General features: G+C 38.3%; 2 protein-coding genes across 3 annotated transcripts; one reads left to right on the top strand and one right to left on the bottom strand.

Annotated features, from left to right (window-relative positions):
• Positions 1-217: 217 nt before the first annotated feature.
• On the bottom strand, positions 218-13855 carry LOC103707110 (cell wall integrity protein scw1-like). 2 transcript variants are annotated; one of them, XR_003385712.2, is made up of 10 exons: positions 13568-13855; positions 13285-13464; positions 13110-13185; positions 11149-11275; positions 10957-11068; positions 5498-5589; positions 5253-5322; positions 5035-5117; positions 1554-2235; positions 218-1469 (listed from the first exon to the last, which is right to left on the bottom strand). XR_003385712.2 is itself a non-coding variant. In XM_008791478.4 (9 exons), exons 1-9 carry the CDS (start codon positions 13688-13690, stop codon positions 2145-2147), a joined length of 954 nt encoding a protein of 317 aa, XP_008789700.1. In that variant the 5' UTR covers positions 13691-13855; the 3' UTR covers positions 218-2144. The 2 variants fall into 2 exon arrangements, 1 of the variants encoding a protein (XP_008789700.1); XM_008791478.4 differs by having other exon boundaries at positions 218-2235.
• Positions 13856-18043: 4188 nt separating this feature from the next.
• LOC103707109 (small nuclear ribonucleoprotein E-like) lies at positions 18044-22828 on the top strand. The gene is made up of 6 exons (XM_039128096.1): positions 18044-18233; positions 18355-18381; positions 18487-18549; positions 22117-22195; positions 22284-22329; positions 22421-22828. Exons 1-6 carry the CDS (start codon positions 18192-18194, stop codon positions 22428-22430), a joined length of 267 nt encoding a protein of 88 aa, XP_038984024.1. The 5' UTR covers positions 18044-18191; the 3' UTR covers positions 22431-22828.
• The last annotated feature ends 4291 nt before the right edge of the window (positions 22829-27119 follow it).

Below are 27119 nucleotides of genomic sequence, written 5' to 3'. Positions count from 1 at the left end.
TTCGTCACAAGACACATGGAGCCTTCGTCACAAGACACAAGTCATCAGTTACCACACCTCGTATTATTTAACACTATCTAATGGTTTGTTTGCCCATGAATATATACAACGGACCGAGTGGATTATACCCTCCTCTCGAATATATGGATTGTAATTCTAGTGTACCAGTACAGGCCCTGGCAACGCCGGTGGCCCATACGGTTTTCAAGGAACAGTATTTGTCGTTTGAAAAATGTTCTAGTACAAGACATAATTCTTGTTTAAAGTTACAATCTCTTGGTCACTGAACTATCTTAGCCTCAGCCTTACGAGGCCTTACAAAACTCGTCTTTTTATCATAAACGCTTCTACCGTGATATTAAGGAATGGGTGTAGATATATACAGCTCCCTAACAGGGTATTCATCTTAAGAGGGAAACATATGCATTAGAACAGGAAGCAAACTGCCCGCCACTTCAAAGCCTGCAAGCACGCCGGCCCACCCCCAAATCCAACCACAAAAAAAAACATGAAAAAAAAATCTAACAGATTACTCGACTGGACTACTGGTGTCACACTGACAAATTTTGGTGATGGCTCTGAAATCAAGTATGGCAAGCTTCGCAGCAAGACCTTGCTTTTGCCCAGCATCCCTTACAAGATGGTGTAAGATAGACCTATGACAACTATTTGCCAGAACGATGTTTAAAATTCAATATTCTGAACATTGAATTCTTTAATGAGTGATTTAGCACCTGAGAATCAGGTAATGTACATCCACCAAAACTGTTCTACAGATACCAGGGTTGCACCGGTTAGGGCGACACCAATTTCTCCAAAATGCTGACCAGGTTACCAGCTATGATCACATAGTCATAACTAGAAATCCATGTAATAAAGAACGAAAAGAACCCTCTGGCTAGCCTCCATTCCTATAAAAGGGATAGGACAGAGAAAGCTCTACCCTCTCCAAACTTCAAAAAAAAAAAAAAACCTAGAAAATCATAGAAAATCCGAGCCCATATCACCAATTTCAAACCAACAAGACTCCTCTTGCCTAATCTCTGGAAAATATATATCTTTTCTAGAATTTTACCAAAATAAAAGTTTTCTAATTTACTTTTTTCAATTGGAAGTTTCACTTAAACTTTTTGATTGTAACTAAGCTTCTATAATCAAAAAAAAAAATCATGGATTGAAATATTAAACCAATATATATTATTTTTAAAATAAAAATATTTTTATATAAAAAATTCTTATTCTTGCTAGCACGTGCAGAATGCTAGTTTCATGTTAATCAGTTGTTGCTATTAGTGGGACCACCTTGGAATCTGAGCAACAATCCATCATCTAAGGAGCAAGCCATACCTGAGCCAAAACTCCATCTGGGGGCATGCATGTTTAGAGCAACTTGCACCTCCGTACATGAAATTATAGACAGCAAGCTCTGACTGCCCCCATGTCCTACCATTTGTAAGGCGCTTCATCATCTGTAAAACAAATCCTGCATACAGATCACACCAGCAAATCTTTCCAATTTTGGCTTTATGCTTAGCCTGGAGGTAAGAACATACTGATCAGTTTCATGCTAAACAGAAGAATGGATGGAGAACTGGTAAATATGAATTGATGATAATGCTCCACATTTTTGAGCTATAAATATGCCATGAGACGACTTGAGCATGAGCATCATCTTCCAATGTAATGGAACTGAGAGGGTAAGGTGCTGCTAGAAGATTAAATTCTAAGGCTGATGCAAGCATGGCCAGCTTCCAGCATATTATATGATGAATCAAGCAAAATATGCATCCTTCAACTGCATACATAGATAAAATTGAAGAGGTAATAATTATCCATGTCAATGATGTCGTCAATGCACATCTAAAAAACAGATCACTTTGTCCACATCAAGTGCACATAATTAAAGCTAAGAAAACACTAGTTAACCATGCTGACAATGCCAATGCACATTTAATAACAGTTCATGATGCCCCAAGTGACTTCGACTCATGGAAGATGGTAATGGCACTCATGATGTATTCAGTCAGGATGCTGATGATAACTTATGATGTAGGATGCAACAGCATAATTTCCATGATGGGACCCATTTCCTATTCTGTTATCTCCACAAGGGAAGCTTAAGGAGCAAGATACATCCCTTCAAGTTACTGCTGGTAGGTAGTGGGAGCTACATTGTGCTCAGCTGCAGAGCCATTGACTGTATCCTTCCTTCTTCCAAAAGGGTTCTTCGAAAACATGTGAACCGTCAAGAAAAAACACTGTAACAATTACTTGGACAATCAGAACTTATATAATTCAACGGAAAGAAATATAGAAATGCACTGGGTGGTAGTCGCACAAAATGAATTTCAACATTTGTTTAAGGGAGGTAATCAATGTACATTTTACAGATATAAGAAAAGGCGGAGCCATGAATGTCAAGTCTAAAATGTCAAAGTCCTATAAACTTGGGGAAACAAAAATTAACTTAAAGGATAGGGTCCGATGTGAAGTTATGAATGTGTTGCACTAGCAATTAAGAATGAGGGATAAATTGTGGCTAATACACCTAAACAAGACATGCTAGCATGTCTTGTAAGAAACACTTTAAGAGTGCAGGAGGTTGGGTTCACCCAACTTGACCAAGAATTATTTACTTGGTAACTAAATCTGAAACGGCAAAACTTGGTCCAAACTAGAGCTCACGTCTTTTGGAACTGGTAGGGCTGAGCAAGCAATCAAGCAAGACCATATAAGAACAGTTTACAGTGCAAGTGGACACTTTTTTAAAGAGCACTCAGGCAACAGCCAAAGCATAAGAGCACCCACCTGAGGCAAAGCAGTAATCCAGGACTTCGCCTATGGCCTGGATGGCCTATGCCAATATAAAGTGCACAATCCATGGGTAGGTGCCTATGCAGCTGCTGTGCTTACAGAGTTACAGTTGCAACAGGCAGGTGAAAGGTTGGACACCTCAGATGGGCCAAACACCCAATAACCGGATACCTGCCCTGTTGTCTTATATAATTTTACCTTCCCTGCCACATGCCCCTCTTCTTGAAACAGAAGCTCTCAACCACAGCTACTATAACCATTCCCATCAGAAGCAATGCCACCCACAGCTCCTATGACCATTCCCATCAGAAGGAAAGACAATGATGTTCGCTTGTATACCTCCTATATTGTATTAAATCACTAATTGGGTATAACAGCTTAAGTAAACTTTTAGTTTGATGGCAAGTGGAACAACCCAAGAACAGCATAAAATGCAAATCTTTCTTTTTGATGTCAAGTAAACCAACTAGAGAACAAAATGAAATGCAAAGTTTTCTCCATAGTAATGTAAATATTAATAATTTACTCATATAAATCAGCAATTCCAAAACAGTTGGGACAAAACTCAAAAAAGTAGCAAGTCCTAGGTCAGAATCATATCTTTCCTCGTCAATTTAAAACTGTGGGAAATTTTCTGTTCAAATGAAAATATCTTCAGCAACAAATTGTACTTTCTATACCATTGGTTCGACCTAATCAACAAAAGCAAACTCAGATATATTGTGTTAATTGCAAGTCCTTCAAGTTCAAGTGGTGCAGATATGATCAGGAGTTCAGGACCGTAAGAATCAACAGTATAGTAGCATCTGAAATTTATAAATGGTTAAAAACTCTGAAATTAAATAACTCAGGTTGTCACAGAAAAATCAGTGAGAGGAGCAACCCTAAGACCCCACAGGTGATCATATCGAAGTTGGAGCTCAATCCTCAAGGCCGAATAGAAAATGAAAGAGCTAGAGAGATGAATATAGATAGATAGAAGAAGAAACATCATTTATTCTTCACCAAGAACTAATTGCACCCTCTTCTTCCCCTTTCACAGTTTTCGACACAGTAAGGTTTACGAAATAGGCATCCTTATATTAGGACCTTAGTTACCAAAAGCAGGTCTGGTGCAGGTAGGTAGAAGTGGGTCTCTTAAAAAAATTTAATGAAAAAATACTTAGGAAGCAGGTGACGGAATGAGTTTCCAAGGAGACTTGAAAGATTCGATCTTTCACCCTAAACAGATGATTCTTGCTATAAAGATTAAGATACTATTAGCCTTTCCCTAAAGAAAAAAAAAAGAGAATCAAAATAAAACATTTTCAAGCCTTTCCTACTAGAACATATACAAGACGTTCTAAGAACATAAGAATTTGTACATTAAAGAACCCAATATATAAAGCCATTAAAATTAATTCTAAGTATTATCTTAATTAAGTAAACCATTTTCTGGCCAACACCAGACCTATAATAGCTAGGGCTAGAAATGGGCCAGGCTGACTTCAGGTCGGGCTAGCGGTTAGAACCGAAAGATTTTAGGCCTAGTTTAGGCTTAAATATAGAGCTCATTTATTTTTCGAGCCAAGCCTGAGTATATCATTGGCCTGGCCTGAGCCCATACAAAGCCCGAAATGGAGCCTAAATTTAGGCCCGAACAAGTCTCAAACCCTTTATCATCCTTCCTTAAATCTTAGGGCTTACAGCTATTGAATATTGATATTTTCAAGCCTATGTACAATCTTATGAAGGCATAATAGTTGAATGCGATTCAAGACGTCTTAAAATGATCATAATTCTAAATTATCAATGAGTAAGCCATTTGTGATTCAATGGACCGCAGTTCACTCCACAAATTTGGGTCGGCCTAATTGGGTTCACATTGGGCCCGGGCTCGGGCATAAGCTCAAAGGTCGAAAAATATTTGGGGCAAGACTCGAGTAGGGGTGTGGCCCGACCCAACCGGCCCATTTCTATCCCTAGCAATAGGGCATAGAAAATCATCCTCATGAATAAGTCTTAGACCCCAATAGAGAAATAGCCAAAAGAGCAGTACAAAATTTGAAAGAGAATGACACAAGACCTAATTGCTAATTCCCTATTGAGACCATGTGTGCAACAGTAGTGCATAATGGATAATTTATACTTTATGACCATCAAGGAGGCAAAATGAAGTTCAGAGATCACCAGAAAGCCTGAACAGTGACTGGAAACATAATTAACTATGGAAAAGGATATTGTATTCGCATGCCACCACGACCCAAGCTAGGTAGAACAGCACCCTGCAGATTCTGGTGAACAGCTGTAGCACTGTTCACATCCTGCATAGATAGTTCAATTTTTTAAGGAATTAAATATAAAAACATAATCACACTCAAAGCAATATACTGGCTTAAAATGTGAGACTAGAGAGTGCAAAATGTGAGACTAGAGAACGCAATTTGTTTGCTACTCACATCAAATTCAATGAAGCAAACAGTATTTCTCTCCTGATGCAAAACTTTCATTTGTTTGTAACCAGGTTGCCTGCACAGTCAGCAAGAAAAAAAAAGAAAGAATGATACCATGAAAAAGAAATGTGCAGCCTGATCTATAACAGGGAACTAAATACATATGGAGAAGATCTCATTCTCGGTGTTAAAGATAAAGAGCCATTATTTTTATGTGTATGTGTGTGTGGTATCAAGGTCAAGATTTGTACCCACTAAAAAGGCCCCTAAGTTCTTCCTCATTTACATTCTCGCCAAGATTACCAATAAAAAGAGTATTGCATGGAGGATTGTCTTTTGTATTCTGCAAAAGAAAGACAAAAGCAGCGAAAGGAGTGTAAAATGTGAATGGATAAATTTGATGGGATACTTGAAGCATTTCTTAGTGATATGCTTGCCAAGTGAAAATAAAAAAAGTGACTGAAGGAAAATGCAACTGAAATATAAAGATCTAAGGCTGTGTTTGGTTGCATGATCAGTTAGTTAACCTGGATAAACGGGTTAATTAGCTCCCAAAACACTATGATGCAAAAGCTCCACCATTTTACCCTCATAATGAATTGGTTACTTTCTCGCTTTTGGCAGGCTAAAGTGGAATAAGTAAAGGGGCCTTTTTCCATCCAACCCTCATTTAACACACAACCAACACAGGCTAAGTGGATCGCTCTGAGATCTTTGCAAAGATCGCTATGATCCACTTAGCCTTCCTTTAACCCACAACCAACCATTGGATCCTCCACTGCTTGCATTGAGATCTTTGCAGATGGATGAATGACGGGGTTCAGAGTGCTTTGAGATCTGAATCCAATGGTGGATTTGCATGAAGGAAGGTGAATCCTTCTTTTGCGTGAATGATACAGCCGTGATCCAGCCTAAGTTATTAAGCGATGCTTTATCAAGCTCTAAATGCAGAATTAATATTATGAGGCTTAAATAACTAGGAAAGCATAAGAAATTCCTATCAATGGACATGATCTGGGAAAAACTAATGTACTGTTAAACGCATTGATATGCTATTTATGTATAGACTTTATATCACTCACGTTCCGTACTCACATCACATTCAATTTTATTCATGTCTACTGCTTATCAAGTTATATTATTCTATGGGCATATATCGATATATTTACATGTCTAAAGTAGGATTAAGAGATTAACCAAACTCACAAAATGCCCAGAGTAAACTACAAATTTGTCCCCCTAGTAAAGGGCTCAAAAGTATCGAGCTCTTTTCTCATAAAAACTATTTGTTTTATATGAAAGATCAAAATTTACATGTTTGTCCTTCATGTCCCATGTGTTGTCCAAGAAATTTGAACCACTACGAAAGTGGGTCAAGTAACTACCATCCCAATACTTAGATCCCATGGATGCCCACTGCATTATCCTGTCTCTATATATAACTCTTACACCAACTGCAAAGGCCCATGGTATGATCATGCAAACACAAGTAGCAAGTTTTTCAAATCTTTGGGACAACTTCAATTCTTGAGATGTCATGTGAGTCCCCATTGTCCCTTTCATACATTCCATTACGAAGATGATCAGTTGGCAAGTAAATATATCCTTTTCTTTAGTAGAGCTTCAGATATGTCAGGAAACACATAAGTAGCAATTTTTCCATGGAAAAGGGAATTTGAGATCTTTCCAGAATTTCTACGATCAGTTCCATCATCTATTTAGGCCTGGTAAATCATCCACAAGTCATCATTTTCCTAGATCCACCACACTGACATTTTACTCAAGATTCCATACGTATTTGGCTTTGAGCAAGTATGTACTTCTAAATCTTCTACTATTATACCAATTTAATGTAGCAAGAAAGACAATTAGAAACAACATGGAAAATAATTGAAAATAAAGAAAAATTTAAAATAGATTAGATTAAGGATTTGATGTACATGAACATAAAATATACACAAACAAGCCGCATCCTGTATTTGTGGGGTCAGCTATGTGAATCCTACTTCACTGCTGAAGATGGTCTATATGGCTTAGTCCAATTTTTACCTATCATGTTATCCTCTTTTTCAATCTTTCAACAAATATATAAATAATATTGTTCACAGAAGTCGTCCTTCACTCACAGTGCACATCAAAATCATCTCAAAAGTTTGCCCTTGCTCCATCCTCTGTAATTGAAATTATTATTCATAGAAGTCGTCCTTCACTCACAGTGTACATCAAAATCATCTCAAAGTTTGCCCTTGCTTCATCACTCTGTAATTAAAAGTCCAGACTTTCCTCTCATAAACTAAACTCATATATGTCTGTAATCTCCCAATTTTATGACATCTTCATGTTTGTTGCCATAATCTTAAGCTCATTGGCATTCTAATGGCCTAAATTTTGTTTCATAGAAGAAAAATTGTCATACTTTTGCATTACAAAAGCTTCCCTTAATATCCAAATGGTAGCATATATTTGCAAATCACAAACAAAGAAGCATCTTCACTTCACCCACCCTGCTTTCATCTCGTCGCAAAATCATTTATATTCTTCATTCCGCGAGATGGTGCCAATGCTACCATTTTATAAAAATGATCTTCCGATGGATAAGGGGGAAAAACTGATTGATGGGGAAATTACTTGCCCTTCAACATATCACATTAAATAGATACATTGGTGACTGCAGAAAAGTCTTATTAGAACCACATGCCAAACTTTTGAGCATATCCTAGATATGTTTGAATTGCATCAATTTTGGTTTTAAACTGAAAAAATTGACCAGTTTTGCTCGCAATCAAGCAACTTGGCTTGATAAGAGCTTGAACAAACAATTTTTGAGGGCTGAGAAATATTATCCACTTTATCTCCTAATTTAGATAGCTCTTTGATAACCTGTTTTGGATTTTTCTGACAATGGCAACATCAAGTAACATCACATCTAAGCCACATGAGCATGTGGACCTCCCAATGGATGCAAGTGAACTCGTGTTAACAGTAATATCAACTAACATTACATCTAAGCCTACAACCACAAAAAAAAACCAGTATTTCCATAAAACAAGCGGTCATTGTTACTCCCGCATGTTTGTCCAAAATATAGTCTCTCTGCCTCTCTCTCTCTGAGAAATAGAGTGGGGATGCCACCACCAGAAATTTAACCTTGGACCTCTCACTCATAAAGAAGAATTCACCCAGCTAAGGCTACTTGGCATCCTAAGCAATCTTGAAACACTTATGATAGCCTATTAAAAAATGCATTCCACGTCAACAAAATTATTTCTACTTTCTAAATCCACATTAAATGTTTTTGCAATTGAGAAGAAAGAATAGCTACCTAACTACCCTTCCTAGAATGATGCCAAATTTGTCTTTTAAAAATCCATATTGCTCTAGAACTTTGCACCTTTTTCTCTAGTGACATTATTAAAATTGTTTTATAGATGACTTCAACAAAAATGTAGTGCCATAGACTACTCCAATAAAAAAAGCAAAAGATCAATATGACCAGCGTATGCCGAACCGGCCCGTACCGGCCGGTACGGGCCGGTACAAACCGGTCCGGCCAGCTACCGGTACGGCGGAGCCGTGGAAACCGGTACAGGCCGGTTTCTTGCCGGAGACGAAGAAGACGAGGAGAAAAAGAGGGAGCGCGGGGAAGAGAGGGAGCGAGCCCACCTTCGGCCGCCATCGGACAGCCGCGGAGGGGCGTCGGAGGCCGGTGGGGGGCGGCGGAGGCCGGCGGGGGGCGGGGGAGCCCGCGGGGGCGCTGCGGAGGCAACCGGTTTGCCGACTTCACTTAAAAATCCCCAAATTAAAAAACGCGGCCGCGTCCCCTGTTTCTTTCGAAACAGTGGACGCGGCCGCGGCCACGGCCTCCGCAGCGCCCCCGCGGGCTCCCCCGCCCCCGCCGGCCTCCGCCGCCCCCCACCGGCCTCCGACGCCCCTCCGCGGCTGTCCGATGGCGGCCGAAGGTGGGCTCGCTCCCTCTCTTCCCCGCGCTCCCTCTGGTTCTCTTCTTCCCCGGTTCCGGCGGGGAAGAGCTTCCCGGTTCGTACCGCCCGGAGCACGGTACGAACCGGCCCGTACCGGTCCGGTAGGCAACCGGTACGCCTACCGGACCCGGTACGGTGGACCTTGAATATGACAATAACTTAATCACTACGTCCAACAATTTAAAACTTCCAAAATGACCACCATCAACCAAATACTTCAAAGTCCTAAATCAAATGGTTGGATCATCAATTCATTGCAACGACTACATGGTTTGGAAGTTTGGTGAAGCTATATGAAAACCTGTTTTTGGAGGATTGAGGGACCCAATCAGTTCTCTGGTTGAGACCCATTCATTGGCTATTGGAAGGAAGAAGGAAGTCTATGAACCGGAATATGGAACAAGTTAACCGAGAGTAAACTATTCAGCTTCCTCCGACTCCTTTTTACTCCAGAATAAATTACTCCACCCTATATGATGCAGTAATTTGTTCCTTGATTAAGCGGGTAAAGGGAGCTGGAAGGCAAAAAGTTGTGTACCAACTTTTCACAAATAATTATTTTGCCCTTCTAAAACAATGGTTTGACCTACATGCTGCAACGAGTGTCTGGGAAAGGGCCAAATAACAAGTTAAATGACTTCTACACTCTCTTATTATGTTTCCAAACGCAGCCTAATGATATTATATTTCTACCCTTGCATTTTGCGTGCTCAACACTAGATTGCTAGATTTTGTGTTCTTCTCGTGTTATTTTTCAGTCTTTCCTACATGCATTTCTATAGGAAGAACAATACTTTCTGCATCAAATTAAGTTTGTTGTGGTTCTCTAGCTTGTTGAAAACCACAAAGTTACCTTCTATGTGGGTTTTGATCTAAATCTGCTGGGAAAGAATATTGTTTGCACAAAAACATGGTGTAGTTTAACTTCAGAGGTTTTCTGGATGAAGGTCATAATCCATAAATCCAAACCAAAGAAGCACTAAGAGTCAATAACATATTAAAGATGATTATATACTACGCAATGGCATGGAATCTTAAGAGATATGTCCAAGAACATCAAAAGAGTCTATTCATTGAATATTTTCTAGCATTACTATGACAGTATATTTTTCTAGCATTACTATGACAGTGAGAGCCTAAAAATTGTCATCAACCAAATAAACAAAGTTCAACGATTTTGGTGGTTTCCTCATCATTTTAAATGATATGGATTTAACAGCAGCAAGATATGGACCATGCAACAAGGGAGTAAACTAGAGTTTAACCTACAGTTTCAAAACTCAATTTTGTTTTCAACTTTCAAACCAACAGCGAAACAGAATGTTTTGGCAATAAAACAATATCTGGTTTTTTACTATGGATGGTAAATCGTTGTCCTCAGGCCATCTAGTACAAACAGTTCACCATCCACACATGACAGATAAATAGCAAGGTTACATGTATGATACAAGACAGTAATTAGCATCATTTAGGACAAGCTAAGAAGAATGTTGTGAAACAAAATTCAAGCTCCGAACTACATGGCATCTAGCCAAACAACATATTAGCACAAACCAAAAAAGGCATCAACTGATTTGTCAGTATAAAGGAACTTTGAAAAATAAATGTTTAACATAACAAGAATGACTGATGTAAGACCATTTGTTTAAAATATATTAATATGTTGGAAAAATAAGATTTTAAGATATAAATTAAATATTAGAAAATGGCAATTTGTACGTGGAAATTACCTGAATAGGAGCATAACCACTGGGTGCTGGCATAGGAGCAGGAGTATGCATGGACACTTGAGGTACTGGATAACCTCCATATGGGTCATATGGAGCAGGTGGAGCCATATATCTAAATTTCAAAGCCCAAAAAAATCAAAAAAAGGAAGACACAAATAGATGCAATATGGTGCACAGGATTTACCAATTTACCCTGGGGTTCCATAAACTGGAGGTGGTGGAGGGTGAAAAGGAGGAGTTGGATAGCTTGCATAATTATAGTCCCCACCAGTTCGCAGGCGTTTACTCTGGTCAAGGGAGCTTGAGTTGGCAACTACACCTAAAACTCAGATAATCATAGGCATACATGTTATATAATTTATAACTCAACAAATATATTTTAGGTTGAGCACATCACAAGGGCAAAAAACAGATGAAAGTTATGAATATCCTAATTTGAATGTTCGCAAGCAAGCATATACAGGCTAGAACATATAAAAAATATAAATTTTTGTGATGTTACAAGGTGCTTGGTATCTGCGAAATGCAAGGACCAAGGTGCAAAGATAACTGTTTCACCATCATAACTCACACAAAATGATGCCATCCAATTGCAAGTTGCTTACAGAAACCATATGATACTCAATGAAATCAATAGATAATTAAACAAGTACAAATAATTGATTGTTTGACATAAAAGATCTTATTGAATTTGGCTAGGCCTACTCTTTAAATATGTAACACTGATATGCTCATCAGTTTATCCAGGAAAACAGACTTCAGCATACTGTTGCTGTTATGCTTGTGTACACTGATACGTTCACTTATGATATCAAAAAACGGAAGTACACGATGACCGGATGAAGCATGCAGGAATCTACCTAGCTCTGGCCAAATTACAGTTATAATCATGACCATGACCACAAGCGCTGTTTTAACTATCTATGGTCTGGTTAACAAATCCACCTTCGCCATTAATTTCTAGACAGATACAACATCCTCTGCTACTACCAACTCTGCCAAATACTTTTGCATAACTCCATCAACATCAGGGCTTCCAAGACTCCTTCCCAGAAGTCCAAACCACCGTCCAAATAGAGACCTCCTTTGAATTTTATAACCTATGCCGATACCATTATATTAAATTCACTGCCAAAAGGCCCAAAACTGTGCAACTCCTATGTTTCTTCTATAGTTTCTAAGACTACCAAATGCGCATCCCATTTATTTGGTTTTGATCTATCTAACTTTTGTACCTTTGTCAATGTGACTCTCCCTTAGAATGTACAACCGAGAATCATAAGTACTAAAATTTAACCCAAAAAAAAAAGCAAATGTCAGACAAAGAGACAATGTGCCACCCATTTCATGATAGATTTTAGTTTGTCATATGTAAATGCTTTAGTAAAGGATTTTACTTTAAATGATTTTATGCTCCTCCGACATGAGCCTTAAAACCATATTCTAATTTACATTTTAGTTGTCATTGCTACTTTTAGGAAATCTCATTAGCCATTGTCTACTTCACCTTTCTATTATTGATCATACCACGTAAAACATCTAATATTGCTAAGAAAAGACCACAGATAGGCCATCGAGTAGGATGTTTGTCAGAATCATCTTTAAAAACACTCCTTTAATGACCAAGATACTGTTTCAGACACACCAGATTTCCATCTCTTGCTGCTTCAAAAATTTTTAGCCCTTTTACCATTAAATCATTACTCACATGCCCAATTTTCTTCTAGAAGTGCAACTGCATCTCAGCTACACAAGGCCATCCACAAAAATACAATAAGTCAGCAAGTCTACCTTCAAAGCCACATAGCACAATTTCACATTCTTTTGTTTCTACGAACCAACCACAGCACGATGCTATCTTCCTTTTTTTTCTCTTCACAGGCAGCATCTTGCTTGCTATTCCACTAAGCTTATGCTTGTTCACGGATACCAATTTGATTTTTTCCACACATAATTTACTTTCCAATAAGCAATTTTTTAACAATCTAGTAAGGAATTGATGCAGACACATTAGATGAATTAGCAGCTGAATAGGCACCAAAATATACTTAAAAAGTTTTGACATCAAACAGGTTTAGTTGATCTCTCCCTCCCCTTAGAGAATAGCAAACTCCTAATCAAAAAAAGAAACCCTAGGAAACAGGGTTACGCACCTCTCTTGACGAAAAGATTCTTCTTTGCCATCTCCGTGTGCAAGACAGACTTTGTTTCAGCATCGAAGACCAAGTCCTAAACACCAGAGCCAGAATTAGCTCTTTCAAACCGATCAAGGTCCAAATATCCAAGCCAGAAAAGCAACAGAGACGATGAGAAAAGAGGGGAAATCACCTGAAGAGCGTTTTTTGCTGCCATGGCGTGCTGAGGAGAAGAGAAGAGGGCGAAACCCATGGGCTGCTCCCCTTTGAAGTTGATCTGCGATGCCTCGAAGCCCGGCAACCACCTTAAGAGATTGTGGAGCTCCCTCTCCTTCACGTCCCCCGGGAAACCCGAGATAAAGATCGTCCGAACCTTCAAGAGGAGAGAAAACCAAGAAATCGTCGGTGATTTATAGGGGACAAAGAGGTTAGCGCCAAGAACGATAGGGGCAAGAGAAGGGAGGCGGAGGCAGTACATCGTCGGTGGCGGAGCGATTAGGGTTTTCGACGGGTATGGGAGGGGCCGCCGCCGCCGCCGGCTGCGCCTGCGGCGGTGGCATCCACTGCTGGTGGTACGGGTGTATGCTAGCACCGGCCATGGTGACGGAACCCTAACCCTAGGGTTTCTCTTCCGTCTCTTGTCGAAAGAGCTCCGGGAAAACGCTCGGTCTTTCGCTTCGCCTGGACGCCAAAGAGGCAAAGAGCGGTGGGAGCTTCCCCGGCACCATCTCGAGTTTAAATACCCGATGCGTGAACGGAGTGCAGTCAGCTGCCCCGTGGGAACATTTGAAGCCTTTTTCTTAATTACGGAGAAAGAAAGGGTTAGCTGCACCAAAAAAAAAGAAGAAAGGGTTATTACTTGGATAAATTGCCATAAAACGGTTGCCAAGTAGGGTTTTTTTTTTAAAAAAAAACAGAATAGAAAATTTATTCCCCTCCAAAGAAAAGGAGGAAAACTCAATCTCATGAAATTGGCTAAGCCCAAATCTTGAGAAACATTTATCAAAATTTCTAGTTCAAGCATTGATGTGCACGAGAAAATTTTTTTGTATAATCAATTTTGTGAAGGTTTGAAGCCCAACCATTAAAATTAGGGTTGAGTGGGATGCATCTGTTTTTTTTTTGCTCAATAAAATGGCCACTTATTAATTGCGCAAAATACTTAGATGTATGAAAGAAATATTTTTAAATGATTTAGAATTGAAACAATTTTAATTTATTTCTCTCGTGCTGGTCTACCCCCTACTTTTCTATAATTAGTTATTTTTGTTGAATAATTCCAGTCTAGTATATCCTTATATGTTTGCACATTATCAAAGTTGGATGCTCCACAAATGGCAACCACTACCAAAAAACTAAATGAAAGATGGGAAGCTCAAATTTCATTTGATGCCCTCCTCTAATATATATCATGGTTCTTGCTATATATGGAATAGACATGACACATGCAAAAAGGCCCTCCATCACCATTTTAAAATTGAGTTGGATAATCTAATTCTTTTCCAATTTACCATTTTTTCTTTTTACTTGCAATGAATTAGGGTGATTAGCTTTAAGCATGATAAAATATGTGGTTGGATAATATTTTCTAAAGAAAAGGCATGAAAAATTTATGGATTAGGTGATCATAATTAATGATGATGATTAGTTCAGTGTTAACATGATATCCAGCGGAATTAAACATTAATTTTGCATGGATAACCAAGGCAAAATATGACTTGCACAGAGAAAATGGATGTTGACTTGTTTATTTGAATTGGATTATTTTAACATGACATTATTCTCCATAGCTTAGTCTTGAATTCTTGGTTGTTGGAATATCGGGTGAGAGATAAACAAAGTTTGTTAGTTAACTTTGTTGTTAATTCAGCTCCAAGCGTGTGTAGTTGGTAAATAACCCTTCAAGGTTTAATTTGATCTTAAAGGCTTGTAGTATTCAAGTAGATGGAAGGTGCATTTAAATGTGAAGCATGAAATTCACATATAATTTGAGGTTTCTAAATTCTTGAGTTCAAAATTGTCCTATGCGCAGCTTTCTTCTACTCAATATCAAATGGGATTAGTTGTCTTATCGGTTGCTATCAAGCTAGTTTAATTAATTTCTTCAATAAATTATTCGTTTAAAGATTGGTGTCACTAGGAGAGCAAATGATGGGAATTGTAATGTCTGTGGGAATAATTAATCATTCAACCTTGTATTCATATATGATCATTAGAGGATATGAACAATTATTACCAAGTCATGCAATTAATGAAATTTAAGAAAATTGATCCCAAGTTCAAGAACATCAAGATGGTTGCCTTATCCTCCTGGTAAACTTAAAATCTTGAGTGCTCCTACGAAGCTTTGACTTGGGACTTGATAGATCCCCCCAATATAACTAAATAAACCCCTTGATATAGTTCCAGGAGGAGGAAAAAAAAAAAGGGAGAGAAGTATACTTTTCTCATATCGCATAAGTATATTATATAAAATATTTAACTAGATTAAAATTTTGCAATCATTTTACTATTCCTCGTATTCGTTATACTATATTGGGATGTACAATCATCCCTACTACCTCTCATGTGTATTGCATTACCAAATTATAATAACTATCAAATAGAACTGATCATGGGTTAGGCTTAGATATAAAAAATATCAAATTTTAAATAGGCCATGTTTGAAGTTGGAATAAAAATAAAAATAGAGTTCAGGTCTGACTCATGATCAACTCTATCGTTGAAGGTAAAAAATAATTCTAAAAAATGATCATTTGAGATGTAAAACTTATTTATATCGTATAACCCAAGAAAGCTCCAGCCCTCATAGCATGAACCTCGAGGCAATCGATATTATGCAAGAAAATCTTCATCTTTAAATAAACAATGTCAAAACCTTGTTGCAACTTCAAACAAAAAATCATGAAAAAGTTAAAACGTTTCCTAAATCTAATATAAACTTTTTGTTAAAACCCTCAGCGGTGTACCAAAGTTAACCATTCATAATAAATTTTTACATATATGAGTTCGAGTGGAGGAGACGGTGTCTACATCGTTAGGTAGAGGAGATGAGAATCATTTTATGCATGACTATAAAGAAATTATCCAAGAAGAAGAAGTTACTCAACCATCTAAGATAGAATTAGAGACCTATTTGGAAGAGAAAGTATTTTATGATCTCTAATTTGGATGCTTACATTAAAATATAAGGCAATAATACTAATAAAAATGACTTGCCATGTAATTTTTTGGACAGGTTCATCCATTAGAAGATCCAAATTTTGACATTTTAGAGTATTGAAGATTCAATGAATCAAATATACAATATTGTCTAGGATAGTACATGATATTTTGGCAATTTTTGTTTCTACCGTTGCATCTGAGTCTGCCTTCAGCACTGTTGGCAGGGTTCTGGATTATTTTCATAGTAGTCTATCTCCGAATATAGTTGAGATATTGATATGCACACAAGATTGGATTTGAGACATCTTGCCTCATCTTACAAGTTTGATTTCTAGAACATCCATAAATTTTACCATGTACCAATACTAATGCTTTAAAACTTTGAGATTTTTAATTTCATAATTTTTTTATATGTAGATATTCCACCTTCTCATACAAATATAAGGTTGAAGATTACGAAATTGTTGTTGTTATTAATACTAATGATTAGTTTATGCTGGTAAGTGGTAACAATCATTTTCATTATTATATTTACACTGTTAAGAATACTGTACTTTTAATGCATAGTTAATTATATCTATTATTAATTATATCTATTATCTTTTTCCATAGCTGTATGGGTGCTTATTAACCGAAGCCATGGAGGATAAAAATTCGAAGCATTGTTTATGACGAGCGGGTGATCTTTAACTGTGGCCTATAGTCGAATAGATGGAGGAAATTGTAGTTCACTGAACAAATGTTATGTAATTCTTATGTGATGCTGATCCTGTGATTCATATGTAATTCTTATGTGATGCTGATATTGTGAGTTTTTGACTGGTTTTATTGATGTTGATACAGTCAGATGTTGCTCCTGTGAGAGTGCATGTCCTTTCTCGTTGTTTTTCTATTGTACTTAGTTTGTGTTGCTTTTTATGCTTTTCTTATTTTGCTGTTTGTTCTCGGGGCTTTAAACTTTCAGTAGGCTGCACAGAGCCAACTTTGAAATTCTGTTGCTGCTGCTTCTATTGTGTTTCAAAATATAAAGATTATATTTTTCACCGGTGCTTATCACATGGATTTCTTTCTTAAGGTACGGAGCATGCACTTATCACATGGATTTTCTTTCTTAAGGTACAGAGCATGCACAAAATGCATGCGATGCTTCTTTATGGTTGAATCAATGCAACTGACCTTTGATCAAAAGCATAACTGACCTGTTTAGTTTGTTCACCTCTGAGTGGAAAATATAAGAAGTGATCCGATCATGATATGAAACAATTGCTTATTATTAAAATGAATCAGTTAGTTGAGGCACACTTAATGAAAGATGAAAGAAATACCGGGCTTCAAATTCATAAAAGAAGAACAAATTCCTTCCATACATTTTAGAGAACCTTAGCCTACAATACCAAGCTTCCATGAAAATAACTATATTCGATTATGAAGGAGCTCTTGTAGATGAGATGCATTTGTATTCTTGCATTGCTAATGACAATTTCTTCCTTCTATGACTAAATCAGCACAATTTCTATTCGGACTCAGACCCAACCCAGACTCGGATCCAAAGTTTTTAGGTTGAGTATGGGTTATATATAGATCAGACCCAACCCGAATGACCCGTTGGGTCAAAAATTGTAGATCTGGATCCAATCCAACTCGATCTTCAACCAAATCGGATTTGCATGTAAATTTAAAATCCAAACAAAAAATTGAATTAGATCGCATCATTCATGACCCAATCCGGCCCATTTGCAACCCCTCCATATATCATTAGACCTGCGAACTCTCCTATAGGTACGTATGCACCGTCGTTTTTCCGTAATACAACTATTCTATTTAAAACTCGAGCCACCTCTCCCGAAACCTAGGGTTTATTAACGTTCCCATCGATCTCTTGCTCGAGTCAAGAGAGAAGGCGAAGAGCTCGCGGAAGCCGAAGGAGGGGCAGCCATGGCGTCCACCAAGGTGCAGAGGATCATGACCCAACCCATTGTACGCTCTTCTCCCACTCTTCTTCTAGAAACCCTAATCTTTCTTTTATTTATGCTTAACCAAATGGTTTCTTCTGCCTTTTGTTCTGATCGTGGGCGGGGATTTGGTGCTCGCGCGGCAGAATCTCATCTTCAGGTTTCTCCAAAGCGTAAGTTCTGGTGGATCTCTCCGTATCTTTAATTTAGTTTCATGTTCTTGTGATTCAATAAAATTGCTGATTTTGTTGATATTTTTCGTTGTTGGATTGTTCCAGAAAGCACGCATCCAGATCTGGCTATTTGAGCAAAGGGATTTGAGAATCGAAGGGCGGATTATAGTATGTTATTGGTCCTATATCTTCTCTAGGGTTTATGGTTTAAGCATTATACGTTCGATTTCATACCGGTACCTTTATTTTGCTAATAAATCATAAGCAGATATTGACTTTGGATTTTTTTTTTCCTTCGTGTTTTTCTGCTGTGTTCTGTGTGCTTGATGCCATATGCTCGTATTAACTTAGGATTATTTTCTGCTGTGTTCTGTGTGCTTGATGCCATATGCTCGTATTAACTTAGGATTATAGATGCTGTAATATTATGCCACTCAGTATATTGATATTCGTGGTTTCTTTACTTGATGGTGGTCGAATCTTTCATGTACTTACACAGGACAATGAACGAATCCAGTGCAGGCTTGTGAACCATGGACATTATGTATTTTTAAATATAAGAAGTAAGAAAGAGTTAGAATGTAGTTCAAGAGGGTAAATGTTAAATAATCAGTTGCTTACTTGGATATTATGGGCAGTCGGGCAAGAGTGAAGAGATTGGGGTGTCAAACTATCACTAGAGTTTTTTTGTAGCATATTTGTTCTCGAATGTATTTTGTAGCATTTTTTATATATATTCGTTCCTGGTACGTGCAATGTGTATACTTTCGAGAAATTTAACCATAAAGGGTAAAAGGTGCTAGATGTATGTCTAGTTGGTGAATTTGTATAAGTGGTGGACACTTCTGATAGAAAGAATTGCTGATTTCTTCTTGTTCCTTTTCTTTTCTTTTGCCTTTTTTTATGGATGGTCTCTCTCTTGCTTAAGCGTAAAACAGAAGATGTTAATTTTGCAAAGATAGTTGCTTGTCCCTATGTTTATGCTTAGGTAACAGTAACTTCTTGAAATGCTTGGTATTTTCTTGAACTGGCACAACAAAATATTTTTTGTAAGTTAGACGACTTTCAAAAAGTTTTGTTTTTCTGAGAGATATTAGGTAGTAAACCCTGGTTAGTCGTCTCATGTGATGGATCAGATTTTCAACACTCACATAGACCCAAAAATCTTTTCTGTCTTCTATTTGCAGATAAATATTTGTTATATTAACTAATAAAGTGATTGTTGGATAATTTTTGGAACAAGTTAAGCAAATGATACTGCCCCTTTAATGCTTGAAAACACCATTCATCATTATTATGAGATTTAAGTTTGATGGTCTCATTTCCAATCAACAAATTGTAGGGTTCTAGTTGTCATTTGTTTTGGTGGATCAGTTGCAATTTGTAAGGCAACTTAGCAGCTAGTTCATTTGTCGATTCAGTCATAGAATCATGATTTTGGTTACAGGGGAGCAAAAGTTCGGTGGTTGGAGAAGGGATGATTCCCATGTTTGGCATTGCCAACATATTTTAAGTTCCCTTTTCTAGCTGATTATACTTGTTCTCTAATGTCAGTTGTGTGACACTTGCACCTTAAATAACTACTGCTAGAAGGTTGCATCATTGTTTATTTTGATTCATAATAAGCTTAGGTGAGAAACTTCTTCAAAATGCAAGAGAGAAGTTGTTTACATGACTTTTAAGCATAGTAGCCTAACTTTAGTGGATGTTTGCAAAATTTGTCAAAACTAAACACCAAGATTTCCCATTTTGGAGAACTTATTTAGCGATTTAATCAATGGTCCACTTATGTGGGGCAGAGAAACAGTGAGAACAAAAGATGATCTTAATGCGGTTACAATGGGCTGTCATAAAAGATAATTGATTGTTTGAGTTGGTTTCAGCTGGAATTGTCCGAAATCACTGAAACTGGACCAAAACCAATCAATTTTGGAAGAAACAGCCAAAATGGACCAAAACTCAAAAGAGGGATTTATTTTCGGCTTGGTCTTTCTGCCGAAACTTCAAACCTTGTTTCCAAGTATGCCCTATGTGGATTGAAATTCTCCTCCAATGGAATCCTTTTGAAGTCTGCGTTACACAAGGTTGTGCACTTGCAAAAGGATTCAAAGGATATCAAAAATTGGGGTGAGTTGTCCAACGAGGAGATGATAGTCGAAGAGGTTGTTGAAGAGGTCATCAAAGATCAAATCGATTTCTGAAAGAAGTTCACTTCAAGGAAAATTTTACTGGTGGATGCATATTCTTGGCTAAGCTTGGCAATAGCTGCACCAGGAATTTTCAATCTGATAGTTTGAAGGATTTGAATTATTAACTTGGCAATTTATATGGAATCTGATGGGTCATCCACTACACACAAGTGGACAGCTATAGTTGCGTTTGATGGTACATATGATCTAATTCATCATGAGAATGAGGAAAATGATCTGAGACTTCTAGATCGGGGTTTGTTATGACCATTTAAACAAAAGCTGTGAATCATCTTCATTAAAATAAGCTAATTGAGATTATAAATGGTAAGGATTTGGCACCATACAAATAGATATACCATCACATAGTGGTGCAGGTATTTCCTATCTGCAATGGTACAAATTGGAACCGAACTATAATGACATAGAAATTTCAGGATGAATCATTTTGAGGGCGATAGTGTCATGTAAGAGAAATTAAAAGCCATGTTAATGGGTTCGTATTGCATGTTGTATTCAGGGGATTAGGCTTAGTTTGAGTCTTATGAACACCGTGATTTTTTCCACACTAGGCTTAGTTTAGGCATTTGAAAGAGCTTGCAATTCCTGGACTAAATGGCGTGTTAGGGTTGGATAAGTTGTTTGCCTAGGATGACTATTTCTTTCGATTGAGATTAGTGGCTAGGGTATGTTCCAATGTTGAGAAGCCTTAGCACTAGCTGAAGTCATAGTTGTATTGAATTAAACACATCATTTTCTATTTTGTTTTTTTGGTCCAAAGTTTAGAAAAAAAATCCTTCCTTTTCTGTTTCCTGTATTTTATCAGGCACCCCATTTTATAATTTATCAAGCCATTTAATTACCAACTTTCTATTGTGACATCTGCAGAATCATACAAGCTGAATGCCCAACTGCAAGTAGTTACTGAAACCCTTTATGGCTTGGATGAGTTAATGGGGCTTCTTGTGCTGCCGATGTAACCTGCATATTAGATTGGTTGTGGCTGCTTCATTTCAATTTTTCTGTTTTTGATTTGCCTTTTGCTTTGTAAAAGAATGAATCAATACCCTGAAATGGGGGAATACTTTAATACGGCATCAGACACAGATCTGAAGCACACCTGAGCTCTTAAGCAGTAATGGCTTTTCTGGTGGATGATACTCATTGAGGCTTTTATGCTCCATTGCAAAACCTTGAATCCTGATTGATTCTGTGCTCTGGATCAGAGATCATTCTTACTCTTTATATTCCTAGTTTCTTGTCTCATTTTGCAGTTCTGATTCCTCTATTAGTGATCTTTGTTATGGACAAAGTGCCCTGTGCTGTTGGCAGTGACACAGACATGTTACATCTCCATTCATATTTGCTATAGTTGCAAATGCTGGATGTATGGCAGGCATGATCATACACAGTCGCAAAGCAGAAAATAAACTGTACTCCTAAGTAGAGATCATGGGGCTCCCTTTTTTTTTTTAGTGGACGTTTGGACAAATTAGACATGCACCTATTTTGCTGCTTAACATCAGTTTCATGGTATATTTTGTAGGGTTTTGATGAGTACATGAATTTGGTGCTGGATGATGCTGATGAAGTCAACGTGAAGAAAAAAACTAGAAAGCCATTGGGTTAGTCTTGTGACTCTTTTTCTTATTATTTGCCGTTTTGCTTTCTTCATTTTGATTTATTGCTGAATACATCTTTGTATTTGTCCAGGGAGGATTCTCTTGAAAGGAGACAACATAACTTTGATGATGAACACGTAAGTAAACCATAAGGTTTCTTCTCGATGGCCCCAGTCTTCTCTTCCTATTGGCTCTAATTTTAAACTTCTTTTTTTTTTTCCATTTTAGGGGAAAATGATAGCTCCTGTGCTGCGGGAGTTTTTACCTCCGCTTGAATTAGCTTAATCTGGAAGTACATGGTGGCTAACTTCTTAGCATTCGCAAGCTTTGTTTGTGCGCCTTTCCAACTGGCTGTCATATTAGAACAGTTCTCTGGATATTTGAGCCTTGTATTACCTATTTTAGATTGAACTGCAGTCCTTGAAAAGATAGTATACCCAAGGTATCTTCAGTTCTGTTTAGTGCCCCAGTGAAAAAAGGGGCTTGTTTATTCAGGCTTACTGAATGTCCCCTGTCACAGTTGCTCCCTAATGTAAATCTTTGCTTGTAGGTACCTCGATTCTCTTTATTGGGTTTGAAACAAGTGATATACCATCAGAACCTTGCACAACGAGATGTCTTTAACTACTTTATTCTCGTAGTCCTGTATTCGGGTTGTAGCATCTTTAAGTCTTTACAGGATTTTTTTTTTTTTTTATCCCACTGTTTTCCCCTTTGCCAAAAGGATGTGGTTGATGTGGACCTAAAGTTCAGACCCCACTGGACCAAAGTATAGCATCTGACGAGAAGAGTTAAGGCTGTTAGCTCAGCCTGGATGCAGGTTTGGTTTCCTCGACTCTTTGTCATCACCTGCTCTTATCCTGTAGTTGGGCCGTGGTGAAGAATATAATTTTCGTCACATTCGTTCGCTAATCAGTTATATAATATAGCCATTTTTTTAAGTCATCATGATGGTTAACGGAGCCACCCGCGATTAAAGCTTATGCTTTTGTGGGGCTGACAGCCGCTCAGCCCACCGTTCTCTTATTTTCCTTATCTGAATGTGATATGTGATGCCAGCAAATCTCACTTCTTCATTATCCTATTAGGTTGTGGTGGTGATTAAAATAAGTGATTATGTTTGGCCCAAATCCACCATGACCAATGTCCCATGGATAAATCTGACTGTTCTTCCAACCTGGTCTTGTTCTTTGAAACTCGAAGTATTTTAATGGCCAGCATAATCATTCTTGTTAGCCCTTTATCCACCACTTCCTCCAAAACTAAACTAAGCTAAATTGTTAAGTGCTTGATGTGACGATGCAAGGAAGGAGACGTAAACACTTGCTGAAACTAAGTTGTATGTCGTTCGCATGTTTAAAAGCAAGATTACGCCATGACGGTTGGTAGGAAAATTTCACTGTCGATCAAGTCAAGCGCCTTTGGCATAGTATGTCCACTGTGCCTGGCATGGAGCCAGGGCTCTTTCATTTTTTCTGCGGTTGGGGTTTTGGTGGGAGCGGAGAGAGACGGATGTCATGGCTTTGTATACTTTCGAAGGATTATATTTTTTACTCATATAATGTATCAAATTTAGGGGATCTTTATGAGCTTTCTGAAAATGGGCAACATTTTCTTCATTTTACTCATTATGAGTCAAGTTGGGGGATCTTTATGACTTTTCTGTAAATGGACTCCATTTTTTTTCTTTTTTCTTAAAAAAAGGGGAAGGTCATGGCTTCTCTCCATAGCAGTTAGAGTAATCATACTCATTGTGGAGCTCTCTTCATCGAACCACACAAAGAAAGGACCTGCGAATGACCACCCATCCATACCCCAGCGACCCCAGTAAGCAAGGTGTCACCGTGGAGGATAACCATTTTTAGCCCCTTCACATTTTTATTTCCTAACAATGCGATGTCACATCTCACATTTTTGGCTCTCGCCTTTCATCCACTGAAAGGTGAAAGGTGGCGGAAGGTACAGACCTTTTACAGAGTCTCAGGCTGCGTCCGTGTTATGCGAGTTCAGGTGATGGAGCAAAGGGGGAATTCGCGCGCCCGCGCGAACGGCTGGGGCGTATGACCCGGGCGGGGGGCAGCAGCATGATACCGCCACCCCGACTTGTGACGAGAACTTCCAACAAACACTTTATTCATCTACTTCATCATCATCATTAGCTGCTCATCTCCCCCTCGTACTATCTTTGCTTAGTGGCTCACTTACGAGATTAAACAAATATATGGATACGGATTCCGCACGACGGGAACATTGGGAGATGAGGCTGCTGGCCATTACGTGAGCCTTTGGCTTCCTATATTATTTTAAACATGGAAAATTATTGGCGTGTTAAACTCATCTTAGCTTTAGTGAAAGCCTGGATGCTATGAATTTATCCTGGTGTGAACGTTGGGAAAGGAGTTATTGACTGGGGGACGGGGTTTGGTTTAGTCGGGAATGCATGGGAATGGAATAGCGGTTTGGATAAGAACCAGACCGCTAGCATCATACTGCTTTGGATCTACTTATTTTTTCACTGGCCATGACAAGACATGTCTCCTCTAACCTCCGTTGCATCGTTGTGAACGAAAATGGTTTTTGTTGACATGTTCTATGTTGATTCCGAAGCTACTCTGTCTAGGACAGACTAACTTATTTCCTATTGTTAGCTAGCATGATACGACGTCATATGTATTGAAGTTACAAGAAATTCTAGAAAGCAGGCATGTCCTCTTGCACGAGTTGACAGCCTTGTGGATCTTGATATTTTAATGTAGAAGAGACGCATGCAAGCTTGCACCCTCACAACAAATGTTATCACGTCAGCCTCTTATCGTAGGATTGAAACTACTGCACTATTTTCAAATTTGCGCATCAAATTCATTAACATTAGTTAGAGTTGAATGGTGTATGGGAGAATATAAGCAGACCTCAAGAGTGAATCGGATCTTTCCTGAATTTTTATCGTGTCATATCCATTCCTCGCTATCATGTTTGCTGTATACGATAGGGGATGAGAACAACAAAAAATGATTAGATAAAACCACAGAGTTTGTGGGAAACGGTCTTAAGCTTTCTTCCAATTTCCTAGCATCTTCCTAGTTCCGTCCTCTATCAATATCTTAATCAATTAATTAAACGACGGAAGATAGTTCGGTGGAGGTCATATTCCGGTACGGTGGGATGTGAGGCCCAGCGACAGCGGTCTCTGGGCCGGGCCCACCCAACCGGGTGGCAGGCAGCGGAAAAAATGGTGGCTGACGCAGCGATGCTTTGCGAATTCCACACACTGGGCCCGCCCTCCGGGACCATGATGCCGATCAAAGCCTCCTGACCGTCCGATCCGTTACTAGTGGTCTCTGATGCGGCGGTGGAGACGGGTGGAGCAAGTTACCGGGTGTCGCGTTCTAGGCTTGGTTGCGAGGAGGACAGCTCAGCGGGCATTACGGCAAGAGAACGGGGACCGTGTTGCACGCACGTCAGCGCAACTGAATCGCATGCTCCGCTGACCGGTGAGGTTACCCCTGGTCCAGAAGGCAAAGCTGGCTCCTTTTATCAGCATCCTAGTAAAGACTTGCTTCTTCTATATAATATATTTCAAATTTAAAAAAAAAGGAGGAGAAGTAGAGAAGAGTTTGGCTTCATGAATTTCTTGGATATGAGAATAATGTTCTGTATATATGTGCAAAATTTCTTCTCCAAGATTTGCTAGAATCATCTTATTCTCTGAAAAAAAAACAGGTGTTCTAGTGGTGATTTCATCACAATTAATTAGTTTCCATTTGGTAGAAGTCTTACATTTCCCCTTTACTTATCCGCGTATATGCATCGATGCTCCACATGTATCCTTAGAGCTACTTTGTGGCAAAACACCTTTTGCAGGATTGTTACAATTTGATTAAGTTCTCCATACATTGGTTTGACTCAGACATTCCTTTAGCTTGTTTAATTTACTTTATGGTCATTTCTACACTAGTCATCAATGGAATGGTAGAAGGTAATGCTTTGTATAATTTATAAATGTTGTGGTAAAATGCTATTTTATGCCACGTATTTAGGTGTTTTTCTTTCTTACTTTCTTTCCTTTGTTTCATCACCTTGTTATCTATGTTATTTGTGTTCATCAATGATATTGCTCTTTACAAATTATATTCATTTGATGGCATGGTAGGTTTTTATATGATTACTTGTTAGTGTGTGCGAACAATCCAAAGATTGTCATGAAATTTTTAAACACAATTAGATGACAATAATTGAGTGGTGAAGCATGTACTGTTATTCCATCCAAAGGATACAGGAAATCGATGAAATATAGGAAGAACCATGTACTGTTATTAATATAAAGATTTTCTAGGCTAAGATCCACCTTTTCCTGGCATCAATTTTGCTGACACAACCAACATCATAATCTATGAAATCTATTTGACACTTGTGAACCATAAGGTTTAACTAGCAATTGATAATCAACAAAGTGCATGATTTGATTTAAGACCCAAAATTCAAATGGTGCATCGCAATGATCATAATGACCTATTCTGGCTCCAATTGGCGACACATCCCTTTGTGACATAAACATGTAACCACCCAAATTCAATGAAGTAACATGTGACCAAACTAACTCAAAGAGGAAACATGTGAATCCCAACAAGAAACGGCCGAGTGTTGCTCCCAAGACGAACAAAGCATCACAGCCAAGGGCTTGCACTTTTCCCAACCAATTAGTGCAACTTAGAGTGGAATCCATATCATTTCACTTCCTTAAATCATGCAATCAATAAACTCGGAGAACCCTAATTGCTAAATCTTGCCCTCTAAAATGTTTATGCAATCTTAAACTTTGTTAGTGCCCCTAAGAAATATATTAATAGAAAGAAGTGGTTGAGCATAAGCCGTACTTCCATCCCTTCAAATCAAATCACACCAAGAAGCTAATGAGAGAGAGGTGGCT

Source organism: Phoenix dactylifera, chromosome 7 (genome assembly GCF_009389715.1).
Source record: "Phoenix dactylifera cultivar Barhee BC4 chromosome 7, palm_55x_up_171113_PBpolish2nd_filt_p, whole genome shotgun sequence".
Classification (NCBI taxonomy): Eukaryota; Viridiplantae; Streptophyta; class Magnoliopsida; order Arecales; family Arecaceae; genus Phoenix; species Phoenix dactylifera.
The sequence above is the reverse complement of the archived record's forward strand: the minus strand, read 5'-3'. Positions and strand labels throughout refer to the sequence as shown.